The following is a 20,522-nucleotide window of genomic DNA, read 5'->3' as shown; positions in this document are numbered from 1 at the left end:
TTTACACAGGTCCTAAATTATGTTGTAACAGTTGTGCCAAACACACAAACCAGCAATTTGCTCTCTATAATCAACTCCCCCTCTACTAGTCATTGGGAAAACAGGACAAAACAACCAGAAAGCATAGATTGAAAACATCACAATTTCCCTGATTAGCATGGGTGAACTGAGTGGCCCTGTTAATCAAGACTATGTCTCCTCTTTAGCCACACAATCCTGATTCCCTGACCCTATGCATCAGAATTCACTTTCACTGGCCAGCCATGGACAGGTCATCTGCAAATTCTTCCGACATTCTCTCATTTGCGTACTAATTGAATTTATAAACATTCTTGGGTGCATTTTTTGCATGCACCAGCACAAAACCCCCTTTCAGTTCACCCACTAGCCCAGATACTTGCAGGCCGTCGCACAATGGCACAAATCAGAATCACACGACATACCATTCCACACACACATTCCATAGTAGAAGAAAAATAGATCTATACTCCTCTGTTCACACTGTTCTTTAATTTCATGACGCATGTACAGATCTTGAACTCCACATATATAAAAAAAACAAAAAACAAAAACAGGAATCCTTTACTGTATAAAGGGGAAGTTTAAAAATCATCCATGAAAATGCAAGAAGCTGAGGAATCTGATTTGAAGAAATCTGATTAGTTATACTTCGCTACATTTCCACACTGATACACACTGGATGGACAAGAATCAAAACTCTGTGCAAATACTCCCCCACAAACACACCTACAAGTATAAGGCAGACATATTCTAACATTTTCAGATGAGCTGCATGTACCTCACATAATATTATGGAGTTTTGATCCATTCACTTCTTAAGACTGACATTACATTTGTGACATACGGATGAGATCCAGGATTGCATCCACTATGTCAAAAACATAGCCATTGACCATAAACCATTACATAACAGATACAGTATGTTTAGAGGCTTACACGGTCTTCACTGGCCTCAGATGAGTTGGCTTTTGCCTGATTGTTTTCCAGCTGGACCCCGTTGGCATCGCAGCAGATATAAAAGAAATTCATTGAGTATATACGAACGACCCACGCACATGCAAACAAGGTCTCACCCACAGCGGCAGCACAAAAGGAGTGCTAATTTATCCTAAGTGCATTAACCAGGTCACCTATCCCATTGACCTACAAATGGGTTCTCTGCAAGTCGCCCTAGTAAATCCGAACTCGGGCATTCAGTATTATTCATTTGAGGAAACCCCATGTGAAATGGAGAGCTTGGGACTAACGATTACCTGCAAAAAGATGATTCTGAGATAATTGGCTTCAAAGTTCCAAACCCTCAATGGTTTGAAAGGTGTCAGCAAGGTTTGTCTGATATTCTTTTGAATTTAACAAGATTTGGGTGTTGAGTACTATATGGGTAGAGAACATTGAACAGAACAAGGCTTGATCAATAACTCAATTTGGACAAAAATGCAGATCGAACCAATAGTCCCAAGCTCTTGCAATATAGAGTGCAGAATAAATCGAAAGCTCTCTCTAGCTTTGACATAATAAATATTGATATACAGATCATTTCAAAAGCCCAAAAGAGAATTGCTCAAAGTATTTGCTGTCATTAAGTCGTCCATATAGATTATAATCACCACATAAATAAGTTACAAATCCATCATGACAGACCAATCAACAAAAGTGCTAGCCTGGCATAGTAAGACATTATGAATGCCATTAGAGAGCGTTATAAAATGAGGCCTATTAAGTCATGAGCTACTTCTGCCAGCAGGCTGGTGGAGGGATTCAGATAATAAATACCAAGGCCACATTTTTATTGGGCCTAATAGTTCTTAATTTCTCCCTTTTCTCATATGGCCTCCTTGTTAATGCCTTACTCATGGTTTTGAAATGGAAAGGCTTTCTGGGACTGTCCCCCCTGAATAAGGTGTGTTCAGGGCTCACCACGGATTTAATGTGACGACCTTCTGGGACACTTTTGTCCCTCAGGTTGGCGGGGGCCCGTTGACGTAGCTCAGGGCCAGTTGGAAGGTGCGGGCAAGGGAGTTGGAGCGGTGGCACTCTGGGTCCATGAAGAGTGTTGTGGGCCAGACCAGCAGGGCTAGGAACACAGCCAGCAGGATGACCAGGAACACTGGGCTCCTCAGAGTCTTTAGTGCCCCCAGGGGCCACGAGCTGCACTGGGTTTGTCTGTCAGGGCACTCATTTGGCCTAGAGGAGGGAAATGGATAGAAGGAGCATGATAGAATTACAAAGTCTCAGCATCGTTGAAGTCAGGGGTTGTTATTGACCTTGGGGACTGGGAGTGTGTGCTGTTTTTAATGTCTATAAATCACATGGAGGAGTGAGATTTGCTATCATCTTCTAATTGGTATTGAGTGGAATATCAAATGTCACGACGGGTACTTAGTGTTGTAGTTATGAAAGTTAAGCCTAATTGAGTGTATCTACGTATAATAAGTAAAAACTATGATAGTACAGTAATAGAAGTTGAACCAAAGCATTGAATATTAAAACATATAGGCTACATTTACACAGGAAGACCAATGCTGATCTTTTGCACAATTATTGGCAAAAGACCTAATTGGTCAAAAGATCAGAATTGGTCTTCCTGTTTAAAGGCAGCCAAAGTTTACACGTGAATACGACTTCACTCACAGTTGCTCACTATGGACCACCTCCCATGAGGCATTGCAGTGCAGCTCTTCCTCTGGAGACTGGCAGATTAACAGGGGAATCAACAGAGAGGGACTGTGTGTGCGCGCACACACACCCCGACAGGGGATGCATTCATTTTGGCCTCTGCTCTGTAGGCCTATACAACATTTTACAAGGCAGCTGGCAAAGGTTTTTACTTTTAGTGTGATCTGCATGCATACAACCTGCCATCTTCATAAATAATGTGATACTGTTACCTGTGGGTTTGATTGAAGTCTACAAGTCATCGTATCAGACTGGAGCTGGAGGTCACATGACTGTGAGTTGCAGGTGGCCAAGCACAGCTCCTGGGCGTGTGTCTGAACAGCTATGTCCCCAAGACTGTGGCTTCCCTCAGAGCAACAAGCACACTGACACACAGCAACAGCAGTTTGGGTTACAGCACAGGCTAGACTCATTCTACATGCAGTGTTTCTATGCAACAAAGGCCAATTGTAAATGAAAAGAGACGTCGAGATGTGGTCCAATGAGGTTCCCGTGCACCCCCCTCTCATGGGACCAAACCACCAGCGCCTCTATCCACTCACTGGGTTCTGACGACCGCTCGTGGCCTATGGTGTGTCTTTATTCGCTCGTCTGCAATTACAACAGACAGAAAAAAAATCCAGTTAACGCTAGAGCGTTCCGCTGTCCCTGTAAAGCGGAACAATTAAGCCACGAGCGCAAAGAAATTACAAGAACCCCTTTGAATTGGAAAAGTTTCCTCTGCAAGGCTTTGCAGTGAAATCAGGCTTTCCATCAGCACAGCGATTCACTTTCTTATGGACGTGTCCCCCTCTGGCGAACAGAATGCTTTAGTCAGGCTGGGCTTCAGACAGCTTAATTAGAAAGTAAGAAGCACCCTCCACAAAAAAAAAACAGAAGGGAAATGTTCCTGGGCTGTTTCTGTTCTTGTGACACTTAAAACGTGGCCTCTGCTACACCGATATATTTATAAATCTCAATTTTATTGTTTACGAGTGAGACGAGGTATAAGATACTCTTTGTAGGCGGTGACACTTCCAAAATAGTGGGCAATGAATTTAAAGCTGCACGCAATGACACAAAACAAGTGTGGATGAGTCCATGGATATTCACTTTGTTCGTGACGCCACTGAATTCTCCATGCATTTTTGCAAATATTGAAAAGGAAAGTCGACTCCTAGAGCTCGTCACAGTATAATTTGTATTTTTTTTTTATTGAGCCTTTTCCACAAAGCAGGTCTGCATAGAACCAAACACCTTTGTGTGGATGTCTCACTATACATGCCCCTCTCTGGACCAATGCTAGTAAAGAGGAACATAAGCAGAATCTAATCAGTGCGGAAGGTCAGGAGTCTTGGAGGCTCCAAGGCACATCTTCTCAGCCGTTCCAGAAAGCTACACACACACGAAGATTCTCATGTGATGCAGTACGCCGCTCAATGAAGGCTACTGTTGCTCGTAGCTCATTCCTCCAACTTTACTCGTTTGACTGCAGAGGCTATAATTTTTTGGGTGTGGGCAAAGTCAATGTCCTCAAAGGATCAGAGGGTTTCTGTCTAAGTCATTATTTCCACCAATTAACTGAGACGACATTGAATTCTAATTTGGAGGAGATATGGGTCAGAGGGGACACTAGATCAGTCTTAAAAAGGCAGAGGAGTTTTACTGGGTTTAAGGCATACCTTCCCAGTACTGTTGGTCTGGACAGCCTTGGAGTAGGCTCTGTGCTGTTGGACCGAAAGGACCCTAGAGGGGACGGTGTGGACACGCGTCTGTCCCAGCCAAGCGCTGATGCGAGCAGGGTCAAAGGTCACAGGCTCCGGGGAGGGTCCGTCGGGCGTGGAGGTCGTCCAGCGGCCAGAGAGTAGAGGTCTGTCATCTCTGACACTCTGGGTTGTGGGAGGTGAGAACACCTCTGGACCTGCATACTCAAACCTCCTCTCCAGACTCTGGAAACACCAGCCACAAGTGAGGATAGATTGTGTAATTTTACCTGGAATGAACTAACACATTTCATTGAGGTTTTCTGCTTTAATATGCAAAATCCTCAGAGGCTTTGATGTCTTTATATTGCTGGCTTAATCAGATGCTAAAAATCAGTCTTACACTAATGTATCTTCCACTATTAATTCCAATGGGTTTTGGTTGGAGTTCAACAGCAGTGCAACACAATCAGCATTATATTAGTCTCACCAGCAAAACAAAACTTCTCCCTACTGACACCGATGATAATGGAAGTATTGCCTTTAGGGTTAACTAGAAACAGAGCACTAAGATTGCTTTCGCTCTAACACACACACATTTTCCACCTCTCGCACACACACACACACAATAACTCCTTGTTAATCAAATTGAACAACAACATTGTGCCTCATAATTTCAATGGATCATTTGTTTCACCCTGACACGCGGCTGCACATACTTCAGTATACACCAAATTCCTTTGCCGGTTGAACATAAGTTTACATTCCTGATAATATTGCAAAAACATGTTGACCTGCCTCTGAGCCTAAGGGAACAGTGGCCGAGCGAAGCGCCAGAATACAGATCAGTAGGAGGAGCTACTCACCATGTCCTCTGCTGCGCTGTTATTTAGATCAGACTGAGAGCCTATGGAGCTGAGGTAACTCCGCCTCTTCACACCATCTCTGGCCAATGGCTTCTCTCGATCTGTTTGAACGACACAAGCACACCTCAAATCTGGTGCCAAGTCTCACCGACGCACATCAAAAACAATGACAGCGTCAATCATTTAAAAATGTTCTAATGGTATCCCAATGTTTGAGGATAGAACACGTGGATTATTCTAGAAGCGTCATTAACTTTTAATCCATTGTAAATTGTTTCATTGCCTACCTGTGTGGGCGCTGAAATATGACAAGTCAGCGTCGTATTGGGAGACGGGGCCCCCGATGTCGACGGAGGGGTCCCACTCCAGCACCATGTGGTCCAGGTTGGGGGGGTTACGCTGGTCTGGGGCGCTGCTCTTCTCAAACACACCATCCTGCTCCAACAGGATCTCAGATGGACAGCCGGAGTCAGAGGCTTGAGTCAGTACCCAGTCATCCTCATACACCTGACATAGGGAGGAGGGAGGAGGGAGCAAAGGAGGAGGTATAAGCGGAAGGTAATAACGATAAGGATGCTATAAAAAAATACACTAATGGTAGAGTTGTTCTCGGTGTTTGGCCTGCAACAGCTGATCAGAGCAAAGAGAGAAATTGACATTTCACAACCCAAAAACCACCTCGCTTTTCTTCACTAGCTTCCTGTAAACCATATATGCCTTTCAGAACAGCGGACAGAAGCTTAGAAGAGCAGGGTCTTAGAGTGGCAGGTGCAGTTAAAGATACAGGTTAAGCAGACCATACCAGTCTCATGCTGAGCAGGCGTGTGTGCAGACGGCCCACTCCCTCAAATACTTGGGCACAGTAGAGCAGCAGCTCCTGCAGCCCCGCCTCGATGTCTTGGGCGTCCTCTGGCTCGCTCCTCTGGATTAGCGCCTCACCCCGCTCCAGGAGACAGTTCAGACGCCCCGCATTCTCCCCCACTGCCTCCTGGAAGGTCTGAGGCCATACACACACACAGCACAGTCAAATCAGAGAGGAGACATTTACCAGGGGAAAGGCCTGGTACTGGCATCTGGTAGCAGCAAGTCAGGGACAGTTCATGGGAATTACAGACAAATTACCAGGTAAAGCAGACGCAAAATTATGTTAGGCACAAGTGAGGACCGCTGATTACGTGGTCAGATTACTTAGCTGGTCAGTCCTGTCCAGTACAGTCCCAGGCCATGTCCTTTACCTGCAGCTCCCGCATCTTGTCACAGGTGTCCCTTCCAGAGAAGTGTTCCACCTCGGTCAGCCTAAGGTCCATGTCAGCAAGCCACACAGCCATCTCCTCCCTCTGGCCCTCAAACTCCTCCCGCTGGGACACACGGTGCTGGGGGAGGTGCAGGAGAAGACAGGGTAGGAAAGAGAGCATGTGAAGTGGGGGGGAATTGGATGTAGCGCAAAAAATAAATGTCCCCTATATACACTGCCTTAGACATCTTTTGCCTTCTACCTTGAGTCTGCGGCAGACACTCTCAACGGTTCCGTGTAGGCGGTCCCAGCGCTGACCACAGTCCTTGGCCATGCCCAGCAGGCGTGACCGCATGGCCCCATCAAAGAGCCTGGTCAGGGTCCTGTTCCTAAGGGTCAGACTGTCCAGCTGCACTAACCGAGCCCCAGCCTGGGTCCTCAGGCTCTGGGAGAGGAGAGCACAACAACTGGGGGTTTAGATAGAGACTTGTTGTTCTGTCTGTTCTATTATACAGGTGAACAAAACAGTGCCGTAATAACACCACCAACATGGGGCTTTAGACGGCCATTAGACAGCCTGATCTGGTCTCTTTTACCTCAAATTTCTTGAGCTCCTCCTTGGCAGTGACAAAGAGCACATTGGCAGATCTCGGGGAGTCTGCAGACTTCTCAGCCAATTGGAGCCAGTCGCCGAGAGAGGAGCACTCCTTCATGAACTCATGCCATAGCACCCATTTTCTTTCCAGCCTTTGTGAGATAAAAACAAAGGCCAGACTGGTAAACAGAAAAGCACATTGATTAGGGTAGTATGGTTCACTGCTAGGAGACTGCAGAATCGCCCCGTTGATCAATATAATCTACTATCAATTAATTAACTGTCCACGTTAATTAGGTCTTAATCCTTCAAGTCAGCAAATACACATGAGAAAACCCCATAGGGGAATAGAAAACAAATGTGTTGAGGAGTTGAGAAAGGGGACTTTTCTGATACACACTTACTGGACACATCCATCCAGAGACAGGCTTCCATCTTGGATCAAGCAGCTTCCCAGTGGCAGACAGTCTTGGGGCTCCTCACTGATATCTAGAAGAGGAAGGAAATGGGACTCAGAAAGTAGGGGCTCAGTGTGCTCTAGGATCAGGTCCAATCCCAAGGGGCTGTTCACAGACTGGGTAGCGACTTGACTTTCATCCTCCTCCGACATTATGTCACTTCCAATGCTGCAGGGACAATGGTGTCCATGACTACCGGCTGGGAGTTGCACCTCCACAGGCATCTTGGGCTCCACCTGTCACCTGGGCAGCTCCACCTGTTTGGGGTGGGAAAGTGTCGCTGCATTACAACACTCTGAAATGAGGGAACAATCACAACGCATATACCCAATGCAATTCATTTGAAAGCATTTTTCACACGAACGTGTAACAATGTCTATAGTATGTTATCAGATGGAACGTACATGCTTTCAATGCACTCCGTAAAAAGGTGCGATCTTTGAAGAAACTATAAATCACGGGTTGGATGTCTTGGAGCACTGTGTTGGGTGAGCACCTGAGTTAACCCATCCGGGTTATTCATAGAAGTAATTACAAAACAGAGTTCTGAATGACTGCCCAGGAATTGAGAGAGACAGCGCAGATGGTGCGTAGCTGAATGCCTCTCCCAAAGTGTGGCAACTACCCGAATGGTCAAGAGGTAATTTTCTGGGCCATCTAATCGTTTTGTAGTAGCAATCCCTCTTATGAATTATGACTCAGCAGTCCCACTCTTCAGACCATTCTAAAAAAAAAAGGGGTTAGGAGCTGAAAACAGAGGACGTTTTCACATTACAGACTGTTGGATAGGAAATTAAAACAGTAAAGAGTAGTCTTTCAGTCCCGTCGATGTTGACATTAACCATTTCTGCCTGCCTCTAGAAAATCATACAACAAAAGCTGAGGGTGTGTAATTAAACCAGTCTGAAACATGCATTGGTCTGGTCAGTGCATAGGAGATGTTGTACCCACCGTGACTATTAAAACCTACCCAGAAACCGTGAGCCACCGCATTTAACCATGGAAATGTGACTGGGATTATGGCAGAATACAAACAGTGTAGTTATTCTCTCCGCAAGGCAATCAAACAAGTGAAATGTCAGCAGAAATAGTGGAGTCGCAATTCAACGGCTCAGACACGAGACGTATGTGGCAGGGTTTACAAACAATCACGGACTACAAAAAGAAAACCATTCACGTCACGGACACCGACGTCTTGCTTACAGAAAAACTAAACACCTTTGGCAGCTTTGAGGATAATACAGTGCCACCGACGCAGCCCGCTACCAAGGACTATGGGCTCTCCTTCTCCCTGGCTGACGTGAGTAAGACATTTAAGAGTGTTAAGCCTCGCAAGGCTGCCGGCGCAGACCAGCTAGCTGGTGTGCTGACGGACATGCTTCAATATGGCCGCCACTGTTCCGCAACCCAAAAAGGCAAGAGAACTAAAGGACTATCGCCCCATATCATGCACTTCTGTCATCATGAAGTGCTGAGTCTAGTTAAGGATCATATCACCTCTATCTTACCTGACACCCGAGACCCGCTTACCACCCCAATAGATCCAGACAATGCAATCGCCATCGCACTGCACACTCCTCTACCCCATCTGGACAAGAGGAATACCTATGTAAGAATGCTGTTCATTGACTATAGCTCAGAATTTAACACCATAGTAACCTCCAAGCTCATCATTAAGCTAGAGGCCCTGGGTCTCAACCCTGCCCTGTGCAATTGGGTCTTGGACTTCCTGACAGGCCGCCCCCAAGTGGTGAATGTAGGAAACACATCCACTTCACTGATCCTTAACACTGGGGCCCCACAAGGGTGCGTGCTCAGCCCGTTCCTGTACTCCCTGTTCACCCATGACAGCGTAGCCATACACTCCTCCAACTCAAACATCAAGTTTGCAGACGACAACAGTTGTAGGCCTGATTACCAACAACGAGAGCCTACAGGGAGGTGGTGAGGGCACTGAGTATACTGTCTGCAAACCAACCTCTCAATCGCAACAAAACATTGGAGATGATCGTGGACCTCATGAAACAGCAGAGGGAGCACCCACCTATCCACATTGACAGGACAGCAGTGGAGAAGGTGGAGAGTTAAGTTCCTGGACAAACTGAAACTGACATATCCCGGACAAACTGAAATGGTCCACCCACAGACAGTGTGGTGAAGAAGGCGCAACAGCGCCTCTTCAACCTCAGGAGGCTGAAGAAATGTTGCTTGTCAACCTAAAACTTTTACAGATGCACAATTGAGAGCATCCTGTCGGGCTGCATCACCGCCTGGTACAGCAACTGCACCGCCCACAACCGCAAGGCTGTTCAGAGGGTGGTGCGGTCTACACAACGCATCACAGGGGGCAAACTACCTGCCCTCCAGGACACCTACAACACCCAATGTCACAGGTAGGCCAAAAAGATCAAAGACAACAACCACCCGAGCCACTGCCTGTTCACCCCTCTATCATCCAGAAGTTGAGGTCAGTACAGATGCATCAAAGCTGGGACCGAGAGCCTGAAAAACAGCTTTTATCTCAAGGCCATCAGACTGTTAAACACCCATCACTAACACAGAAAGGCTGCTGCCAACATACAGACTTGAAATCATTGGCCACTTTAATAAATGGATCACTAGTCATTTTAATAATGTTTACATAACTTGCATTACTCATCTCATATGTATATACACTAAATTTTAGATAATCTTGCCTATCCTTTACTTAGATGTGTGTGTATTAGGTAGTTGTGTGATTGTTAGATTACATGTTAGAGATTGCTGCACTGTCAGAACTAGAAGCACAAGCATTTCACTACACTCGCAATAACATCTACATGTGACCAATAACATTTGATTAGATTCATGCAGGCCGGTCTGTTTAATCCTGGTTGTAGGCCCGGTCTGTTTAATCCTGGTCTTGTCTGTCATCTTACAGTATAGTAAAGTATAATAGTTTCGCTTTCCTTCTTCCTCTCGCTTTTATTCAGTGATTGATGGCACATTGGGCAGCAGCCTGTGAGATAACGTTTCAGAGTGGGCACAGGTTTCTGAGGCTGTCAGATCTTTGATCGTGAATTATAAACAGAAAAGATAGTCTTTTTGCCAAACATTTATCCAAATACCATTTAGAGCAGTGATATTCAAAGTCGGGGTCGTGACCCCTAGTAGCATCACGGGGGAACTTCAGTGGCGTTACCAAAAACAAAACAAAAGTACAGATCATTGTATGGGACAACAAAATGTTTTTGAGAAAGATAATTGTATTTATTGGTTTCTTTCATTTTGAAATAATGAATTGATGGTTATTTGTTGATGTAAAAAAAATTAATTTGTCATTCAATTTTGGGTGGGGTCGCAAATAATTATTGGGTGAAAAATATGGGGTCCCTGTGAAAAAAACAAACATTTGAATACCACAGATTAAAAATGGATTTTTTTGCATTCATTAGCTACGGAGGATACTTTTTGATGCAGTCTTCTCATTGTCATTCATTACTAATTTCCATGTTGCCATGCTTCAGGGCAGAAGGCATGTTGCCATGTGAAAGGAATGACTTCTACTTCCCCTGGAAGGAGCTCAGTGTGGAGGATGTTTCCAACACACATCACTGGCAATCTGCAATCCCACTTGTGAGAGTCAATCGACCCAACTGTCTAAACTTAGTATTCCTTTCAGATCCTCTTGAGGAACAATCAGGATTGCAGAAGTTCTTTAGTCAGTGCAGAGATTTCACTATCAAGTTTGAACTCTTGGCAAACTTCTTACGTGGTTCTCAGTTTGTTCATTTGTGTGGCACAAAGACATGAGAAACTCTCCATTTGAGCCAACCTCTCAGACAGTGACATGCACACAACTAATGACTAAACTGAAGTCCACAGGTCATAGAGACTGCCAGGAAAAACTTTATGTAGGGCAGATGTGAGACCAGGCTGTCGGTGGAGTCTGAACTACTATCATGTGCGATACAGTTATGGACAACATCAATAAAAATGGAAGGGGATGATTATATGACCCAAAAGTAAATATTGCTTATCTTACGGTGACATGAAAATAGGGAACACAAGGTTCACATGGTTACCACTGCGTTATGCCAACCCAATCTGCTCACATTACTAGTGTTGTCAATCAAAATGTCCTGTAAACAACTTGATTGAGATGCCCTGGAGACTTAACACTTCACAACAAATCACCACAGGACTGTTCTTTTCCATGGCAGTCATTTTTTCATGCAGTTAAATAGAAATCCAGATTGTGGAAGTAGCCTGTAGGCTCTAAGAATTCCATCAGCCTTGGAGGCCGATAAACCACTTCTTCACACTTGTGTCCGGAAGAGTTAAGTGGGCACCACTGTTTCCCTGGTATAAAAAGAAATGCCAAATAGATTTCCCCCAGTCCCTTATCTAATGAATACGCCATGGAAGGTTGGCTACTCTGGTACCAGGGGCTTATTGTTATCATCGGCAAGTCAACGGCCCTCTCCGGACTAATGTCACACTTGATAATCTGGCACAGCAGACTGCTGCCGCACCGACCGGCCTGAGGTTGACCTCTGCCCTTAGACTAATCATCCAGAGTGAGACTGGGAATAACACTACCAATCAGACAGATTTCTAAATGGTCATCTTCTCTTCATATTCAGATAGAAGAAAACGCAGGGCTCTCAAAATGGCTGCCAGCCATTGGTTAAATATGAATATGAACACCATGAAACGTCCTTTTCTTTTTACTCGAGAGAGCAGCGTCAGTCAGTCGCATCTGAACATTCATACGCGTGTGGCTGACTGCTCCATTGAAAGAGGGCAAGGAGTCACTGGATTGGGCCTTGAGGCGATGGGAGTTGAAAGCAGTTTTATTACTTTCGTACCTGTTAGAGGAGCTCAGTCCATTCTGGAGTATAATGGAACACGCAGAGGTCACAGCTTCTGAAGGGCACTCGTAATTTCTGCAAGCTGGGAGGGAGAGAGGGCTGGGCGGCAATGAGGCTCCAGATCTATGGTGAGAGGTTAATCAATTCTCCAGTGTTGAGTAGTGTGTTTGTGTGTGTGTGAGGGGGTTAGGGTTGCAGTATATGATGGAAGCCGACAGCCAGTAGTTGAGTAACATGTAATTCCATGGGGACTCGGGCCAGAAGCTCAGGTTTCTACACATACATGCCTGTATCATATACACCCTCCATAAAAAAAAAAAGTGTCATGTTAGGTTTCAGTCCACCTCTAGACAGCACAAAGGGCAGGGGGCTTCTCTGTCTGCAGGTGATGATACATTCTCTATAGGCTACTTCTCAATGACATTACATTTACTCTGTTAAAACCTTCCTCTTTACAGTATGGCAAAGGCCAACCGTGTATATAGTACAGTCCCAAGACACTGGATGTTAAGTCACCATTTCTGCACAGATTAGAGTAACTACCTGCCCATGAATAAATGAATAGGGATATGACAAGTAAACTAATGTCAGCTTACGCCCACAACATGCATGAATCATATTACTGTTGGGTAGGGGTGGAGGGGGGCAAAGCAGGTGCATATTGGTAGTTTTCCATAACAATACCCGCATTTGAATAACTGAACCCAAACAGTGAAACTGCTGTCTGCTATGGAAGGAAAAAAACTATACCTCTCCGGCTCAGACAAAAGGTGAGCTGCTGACATCATCAGCCAACAATTGCCCAGACGAGCCCTGCTGTGCGAGAGACACATGAAAAATAATGACAGCGTCAACACAGCCATTAAAGCATGATTGGCCGCTGACATTTCCTTGATGGATGCCTCATCAGCTGACACCGGTAGCATCCTGGACCACCTGACGGACAGGCTGGGAGCGAGAAGCAGGAACATTACGAGGGAAAAGAGGTTAATCCGCAGAGTCAGTCTGCTATTCAGTCTTTGACAGAAAGTATCAACTGTCATTTGCCTAAACATTGACTCAACCTCCAGGTCACGTACTGCTGGCTACATGCTCTTATTGGGACAGTGTTCGGGGACAATAATTAATTGGCAATTGCATCCCTTTAGCCGTCTGACTTGTGGTGGACACAAAGTTCATAAGCAACTGGGACAGGTCGTTCTTTGTCTGGGTGTGTGAAGGCAGCTCCTCTCCTCTTCTGATGGTGAAAAAAAACAAACAAAAAAAACAGCTATTGGTATGCAGGTCCTATGCCTGGAGAAGAGGCTCAGGGCTGAACAGACCGAGGCACCACACCGCTGCATGAATCACATTTATCTGCCTGGATACTATTAGATGGGCTCTACAGCACCACCAGTGACTACGTAGTTAGTCTTGCTCAACAAAAATTAACTTTGACTTCAGCACTTTTTAGTCCATGCCAACTAGTTCAGTACTTCAACAACACTCGGAGGGCGAATGCAGTTCAGTCGAAAGGACTAGGCACAACAGGCAAAATTAAACATAACAAGTACAGAGCCATTGGAAACATTACATACTATTTGTGAAAAGTGACAACTGTGCACATCACCATAGCTGAAATAATGACATCTTAACAGAACACCTTGATCTGTTCTCATCCCAACAGTTAGCATGCCTATCGACACGTTTACAGTGCCCGTCTCTTTTGCAGCATGTCTCCCTTCTGTGCCATACCGCGGACAGAGTGAGGAGCAGCCGTGGGGGACATCCGGTGGGACAGCCAGTGAGTAGCAGAGAAAATGGAGCGCAGCGTCACGTCGTCAACTGCTCCCAACCCATCCCCCTCAAACTTGCTCCCCTCACCCCAATGGCCCAGAGACTGCGGCCATTGTCTCGGTAGCACAAAAGACTCAAAGTGAACAAATGTGCCTTTCTGCTGTCCGGATGGAGTGCGGAAGACAGGCCTGGGACACCTGATCTATCCCTCCATCTGCACAGAGAAAGAGGCCAGGGACCAGGGAGAGAAACTCAGCGTTAGTCACCCCCGAAACTGATCCAAGATCGGAACACTTAACACAGTCAGTTGCGGGAGAGGAAAGGAGCAGGTCCAGAGGAGAGATCTGGTGACCATCAATGGAAACTTTTTCACCCTACAACTAAGTCTCTGCATTAATTGGAGTGAGAACGAGAAAGAAAATGGCAGAGACAAAATGGAGGGCGAAGCAGAATAAGAGAGAAAGGAGAGAAACAGCGATTGAAAGACAGAGGGACAGATAGGAGAAAGGATGATAGAGTGAGTGAGTTGTGTACTGTAGTACCGTATTCAGCCCGAAGTGACTGAAAGACAAATATTAGTTTGTACCACTACTGCACTCTATTCAGCCCTCAGTGACTGAAAGACAAATATTAGTTTGTAACTACTGCACTCTAATAAAAAACAAAAAAGTGGTTAAACATCAAATAGACTACAAAAGCTCTCATATTTCATAGGCTGCTAGAATTACTAAGCCTTCCCTACTAATATTTACTAAAAAGGTGCGTTTGGAAGCAATGCTACGTTGGTTAAACCCGACCCCATGTTTCAAACAGCAATACCTCAGTCTTTAGATTTCAAGTCTCTGTATAAAAATGCCTAAAGTATGTGATGAGTACAACAACAACAAAGACAGAAAACAAAGAAATTACATGAACACAATGGAACAAGAGGCCTGGCTGGGAACAGGAAGCGATTGTGTGGTCAAGTACACTTTAGGTTACACAGATTATGTTTGGTGTCAGATAAAATATATTTTAATGAGGGCTGTATCTAATGTTGTGCTTGATCAGGCATGGGAAACTGGTGCTCTGGATATCATAGCTATACTATCGCTAAGAGGAGAGAGAGGGAATAACCCCAGTCACACAAGAGCCCAGGACTGAAGAGAACAATATTATTATTTAATTTGGGGGGGGGTCATCTTTCTCCAAATGCAGAGCACATTCCTCCGTCATTGACTGCACCTCTCGTTAGGGTGACCATCATGCAGCCACACACAATGCCAAATAGGATAAGGGAATGTAACTCAATTCTTAGAGGGCTAGAGCACTAAATTAGATGTTTCTTGTGTCCTACAATTCATTTATTAGACTTCAGGGGAAATTAACAGAATGAAATGTGTTTTGCTAAATAATTAAAAGAGCAAGCTAATGAATGCAACGGAAATTGACTGGAATGAAAGCCAAAAAAACCCCAACCTTTCTGGAAACAATTTAGAGGCCTGCGATGGATGTCTGCAAGAGGGGCATAGACAGACAGAGACTTAATCAAAATGGATGTCTGGACGGAAACCAAAATAAATCACAACACTTTAGAGTCCCTGTTAAACAATACAGTTGTGGTTATAGGAGAGCAGCAGGTAAATGAAACAGACCCTGAATCCAGTTCAGAAATCTTTTATCTGTTTATTTTCCCTCTCAGCTCCATGTAGGGAGCTTGGAGAGACACACTACTGCCAGATGCTATTCTTGAGCAGCTGAGCCCCTGAGGGGACATTTTGTGACCACGATTAAGAGATCTGTAACCTTCAATGATGAGAGGGTATCATATCAATACCGAAATGAGAAAGGCCTGCAATTCTCCTTCTGATTAATGTCCTTACACCCTTTATCTCTATGTCAGGGATAGTAAATTAAATAGCTATCTAAGATACCCTGACATCTGCTCACAAAATCATGAGTTGGGTTTCACAGACAGCACCGTTGTCAGCTTTCTGGTCCAGGGCCTGGCACTTGTCTGAGGGATGTTGCTGACTGATTCAGTAGTTAATTAGCCGACACCAATTTCTTCAGGTCAAGCACTGCTCAAAGGAGCAGACTCCTTTTTATCTAATTGCTGGTCACTAATGAAAAAAGGACTGTCAAAGGGCTGTGAAGATACAGTCATTCCCATTAGGCCTATACAAACTTGCTTTATTCACTGGCATTACAAGGTTTAGACATCAGCCCGCAAGCGATGTGCAATTTGTTGTGTAAAAGTACTCTACTTTTTTTTATTTCACCTTTATTTATTTAACCTTTAACAAGTTCTCATTTTCAACTGCGACCTGGCCAAGATAAAGCTAAGCAGTGCGACACAAACAAAGTTACACATGGAATAAACAAACGTACAGTCAATAAGACAATAGAAAAAACAATCTACATACAGTGAGGAAATTAGGTAAGATTAGGGAGGTAAGGCAATAACTAGACCATAGTGGCAAAATTACAATTTAGCAACTAAACACTGGAGTGATAGACCTTGTGAAAAAGAGCACAATTTTCAGTGAAAAGTAGATGGCTTAGGAGTATTTGGTTCCACTAAGAGTTGTAGGTCCAGCAGTAAGGCTATTGATGCCACATCCGCAAAAAAAGTAATAACCTCAAGGCATGACAGGGAATTCACTTGTAAAAATGAGTCATGCATACTGTAGTTTCATAGTACAGCAGCCAGACATTAACAGGTTCCTTGTGAAAACAATTTAAGTGGAAATGACACTTTAGGCCTACATGTTAGTATTACCTGAGATAAACACCATTCCTGCCTGCTCTTGGAATTGTAATAACATTGACGAAACTCGAATGTTGTTAATGACCCACTTTGTCTCTCGCCAAACAAAACGTGAATGAAATAACATGTTATAATTGTACATTTTAATAGACCTACCCGAACGTTTAAACTATGCTGACGTCAACAACAAACAAAAAAAATCACCAATAGCATTGAGACAGTGAAACAAACGGGCAACTTACGATTCTACTTCGTCTGGATTCACAGGTGGAATTCATACAGCTGGGAGGTCTTGACACTTGGAAGCCCCATTTCGCTTGACGCCTAAATATGACAAATACCTATTCGAAAATGCGGAGGGACGTTTGTGCACGCTTAAAGAAACAACCATAGGATGTCATTTGTGAAGCTGATCTGCTTTCTCTTGTAGATGTAACCACTATCGAATGAGCACACCGGCGTTATGAATGTAGCAGGTAACTTGACCTGTCACAGGTAGTTTGAAACCACACCCCTCGCGTTCTACTCACCTGCATTAAACTTCCGCCTACCTGCATGTGTCCCAAACAAAAATAGGATCTATCAAAAAATGTTGCCTTATCCATTCTTTCATCACTGAAAAATACAGTGGACAATTCAATTGAAGTTTCTCTTATAGATTTTTTTTTAAACTCAAAAGGTCATTTCCAGACTGTGATACAAAAAATATATAATTCAAAGACAGACGTCTGGATCATTTTAAATAAATGCAAACGTTTACATGTATTATACAGGCCATGTGCACAGCTCTTCTAGCCCTTATATGTAATTATTCAAATGAAGGCATATTGTAGGCCAGTTACATAAGGATGGTATAAAAAGAGGTTGAAGTGGCTTGCATAAGATTTTAATTCTAAATTGCAGTCATTTTATACTCATATGAGTATAACTTAACTTACTTGCCTAGTTAAATAAAGGTTCAATACAAAAATGAGTATATTATAATTTTCACCCCAGTTGTCTTGAACACAGAGAATATCTTGGTAAATCTATTTGGCTCAGGCCTCCAGAAATAGTGGAGTGACTAGTATAAATATGTGACTCATAACCCCCATGATTTACAGTAGATCCTGTGGTTTTAGGGGACAGTGAAATAAGATAGAATTTATACACATTCAGGGTGCATTGTAATTGTATTTGTGTCATTAGAGAAGGCACAGCTGATTAACTCACACTGTACTAATAGGTAGCCAACCCCCCCACCCAAGGAGTCCCTTTGTTGTTGATTACAGTGAAACAAAGGAGGGGCGTCAGCAAAGCAAACATTCCCCTCACTGTAGTCACATATACAGGCTACAGAGGCTCAGTGTGGGGCATGAACCCAGCATGCCAGAGAGAGCGATTGTAATGTCTTTATTCTTTTGAAACTTCTGCAAGTGTAATGTTTACTGTTAATTGTCATTGTTTATTTCACTTTTGTATATTATCTACCTCACTTGCTTTGGCAATGTTAACATGTTTCCCATGCCAATAAAGCCCCTTGAATTGAATTGAGAGAGAGACAGATTCAGGCTTTTACATTGATGGCTTCACTCTCTCAGCTCATGTCTTAGAGGAGGGCTCAGTCAGACGATGTTCGTTGGTGCTTCAGCAGAAACAGGGGGAGTGAGTGAGAGAGATAGAGATTATATGCTTACCGTGTTCCCACTCTCCAACCGAAGCTAACGCCAAATCTCTTTTTAACAAGGGGAGAGGGGAGATGGGGGAGGGGCAAGGCATGCGAGATAACTCACTGAGCATGTCTGAATGGATGACCCAATCGGCTAATTATGACAAAAAACACTGTAAATATACATCAGTGGTTTTACTCTCCATACTCTCTCTCTCTCTGTTTTAATTATGCTATGGAGTGGGAAGGGGGCTTACCAATTGGCCTTTCCGGAGAAACAAAAGAGAAGAGCCACTGGTGAGGAGGCCACAGGCTTCCTTTGGACAGAGTGCAGGGAGGAAGTTCATCATCAGAGCTCCACAGAGAGAATGAGATGGCATCTCAGTAATCAATACAGAAGACGATGACAGCCCTCACTGGACGGTGTGCGTTAACTCTTTTTTTTCTACCTGATTTGAGACACAAGGAAGAAACCTAGTTTGAATGGTCTTCTGTGGCCAACTGAATTCATTCCATTGAGATATGTAATATACAGTTAGTGCTATAAAGTGGACACGGTTGTGAGCAAGGTAGGCAGTCAATGGCAGAGTAGGTTGGATAGTCGTTTAGCGAGGCATGCCGAGTGCAGAGGTCTGACAGGGTTCACAGCAGCATCAGCAGGAAGGCAACTCAAACAGCGGATCCCTTCCATTTATGGAGAGCCCTTCCAGGAGACACAGCCTTTAATAAAAGCCACATCTAATGGACAAAATGTCCGTCCCTGGTTTGGCCTATTAACCTAGAATGAAATGGTGCCCCTATTCTGTTGATGTTTATGCTGATTGGTCCCTCCAATGTAATTCACAGCCTTCGCTTTGTGACTGACTTGTCTACTGCCTTTGTTAGACTTAGCACATCTATAGGAGTTCACTAAAGCATGGAATGTTATGTAATGGCTGTGGATGGTATTATCATTTTGGGGCATGTGTATTGCCTACTACTGCCCATAGCCTGAACTACACTAGACAGGCAGTAGGTAGGTAGGCACATTGAATCTTTGATAAGCAGAATCATTATGTAAGTGGGCTGGCAAATTGAGCTACTTTTCCATGCATACTTGATGTGATACTCACATAAAATTCACATTCCCTGTATGGTGACGAATTGAAGATAAATTATGATTAAGTCATTGGCATTGATTTGTAGAGCTAAAACACGAGAAGAATACTATCATTTCGTTACATATCTATTACTGTTACATATCTATTACTGGTGTGAGACACAATTTACAGTATGTAAGCGATTCTTCAGGCATTAAGATTGTTTTTAAGATGCCAGTTTATCAAGTCACATCATCTCGATAACCCCAAGAGGATATCATTTCCACAAATTAAACCTAGTAATAAACACTGAGAAAAAAAACATCTCTTTAACATGAACCCTCCCTCCCTATTTTAGAGTTTCTTACTCCCATTGGAAAAAGCTGCAGTTGTCAGCTCAGGTCTTCATCTCAACCAAGAGTAAATATTTTAGCGTTACACTTAGCGGGAGCAAGGCAAGTAGAAGCCTTGGTTAGCATCCTAGCTGAGTGAATCTTAGAGGAGTCAATGATTTAAAAAAAAAAAAAACATTCCAATGCTGTGCTTTGTCAGGGAGGAATGCTTATGCTGACCAAAGATGTCTCTTAATTTGCCACGCAAACAGACATTATGTATGACTGAATGATTGATGCAGAGGACATAATATCTCATCGGGAAAGAAGACTCCCTGTATTTTGATTATTCAGTTTAACGAGATTGGCCCTGATGGTAACATATTGTACAATATGCACAATTTATTTCTGTATTTCACGTAGGTTAACTGTATGAGAATTAGGTCATTTCTGGGTTAAAGCCCAAAACTCTAGAATAGTCAACTCTCAGTGTGTGCAGACAGGGAAGCTGAGTGATGACGTGAGTCTTGTTAAGTGAATGCTTGTCCAAATC

General features: G+C 43.9%; 1 protein-coding gene across 3 annotated transcripts; it reads right to left on the bottom strand.

The window, feature by feature from the left end:
* Positions 1-493: 493 nt before the first annotated feature.
* Positions 494-17,409, bottom strand: si:ch211-137a8.2 (uncharacterized protein LOC777613 homolog). Of its 3 annotated transcripts, XM_024442201.2 has the most exons (13): positions 17,153-17,409; positions 12,383-12,508; positions 7,479-7,789; positions 7,076-7,226; positions 6,742-6,924; positions 6,481-6,618; positions 6,048-6,242; positions 5,533-5,752; positions 5,246-5,346; positions 4,359-4,625; positions 2,910-3,062; positions 2,653-2,711; positions 494-2,205 (listed from the first exon to the last, which is right to left on the bottom strand). In XM_024442201.2, the coding sequence occupies exons 3-13, from the start codon at positions 7,754-7,756 to the stop codon at positions 1,980-1,982; spliced, it is 1,971 nt and encodes a 656-aa protein (XP_024297969.1). In that variant the 5' UTR covers positions 7,757-7,789; positions 12,383-12,508; positions 17,153-17,409; the 3' UTR covers positions 494-1,979. The 3 variants fall into 3 exon arrangements, with proteins under 3 accessions (XP_024297969.1, XP_024297968.1, XP_024297970.1); XM_024442200.2 differs by lacking the exon at positions 12,383-12,508; XM_024442202.2 differs by lacking the exons at positions 494-2,205; positions 2,653-2,711; positions 12,383-12,508 and adding an exon at positions 3,240-3,288 and having other exon boundaries at positions 2,924-3,062.
* Positions 17,410-20,522: the final 3,113 nt, after the last annotated feature.

Source organism: Oncorhynchus tshawytscha, linkage group LG13 (genome assembly GCF_018296145.1).
Source record: "Oncorhynchus tshawytscha isolate Ot180627B linkage group LG13, Otsh_v2.0, whole genome shotgun sequence".
NCBI classification, from domain to species: domain Eukaryota; kingdom Metazoa; phylum Chordata; class Actinopteri; order Salmoniformes; family Salmonidae; genus Oncorhynchus; species Oncorhynchus tshawytscha.
Note: the sequence above shows the minus strand (reverse complement) of the source record. Positions and strands in the feature narration are given on the sequence as shown.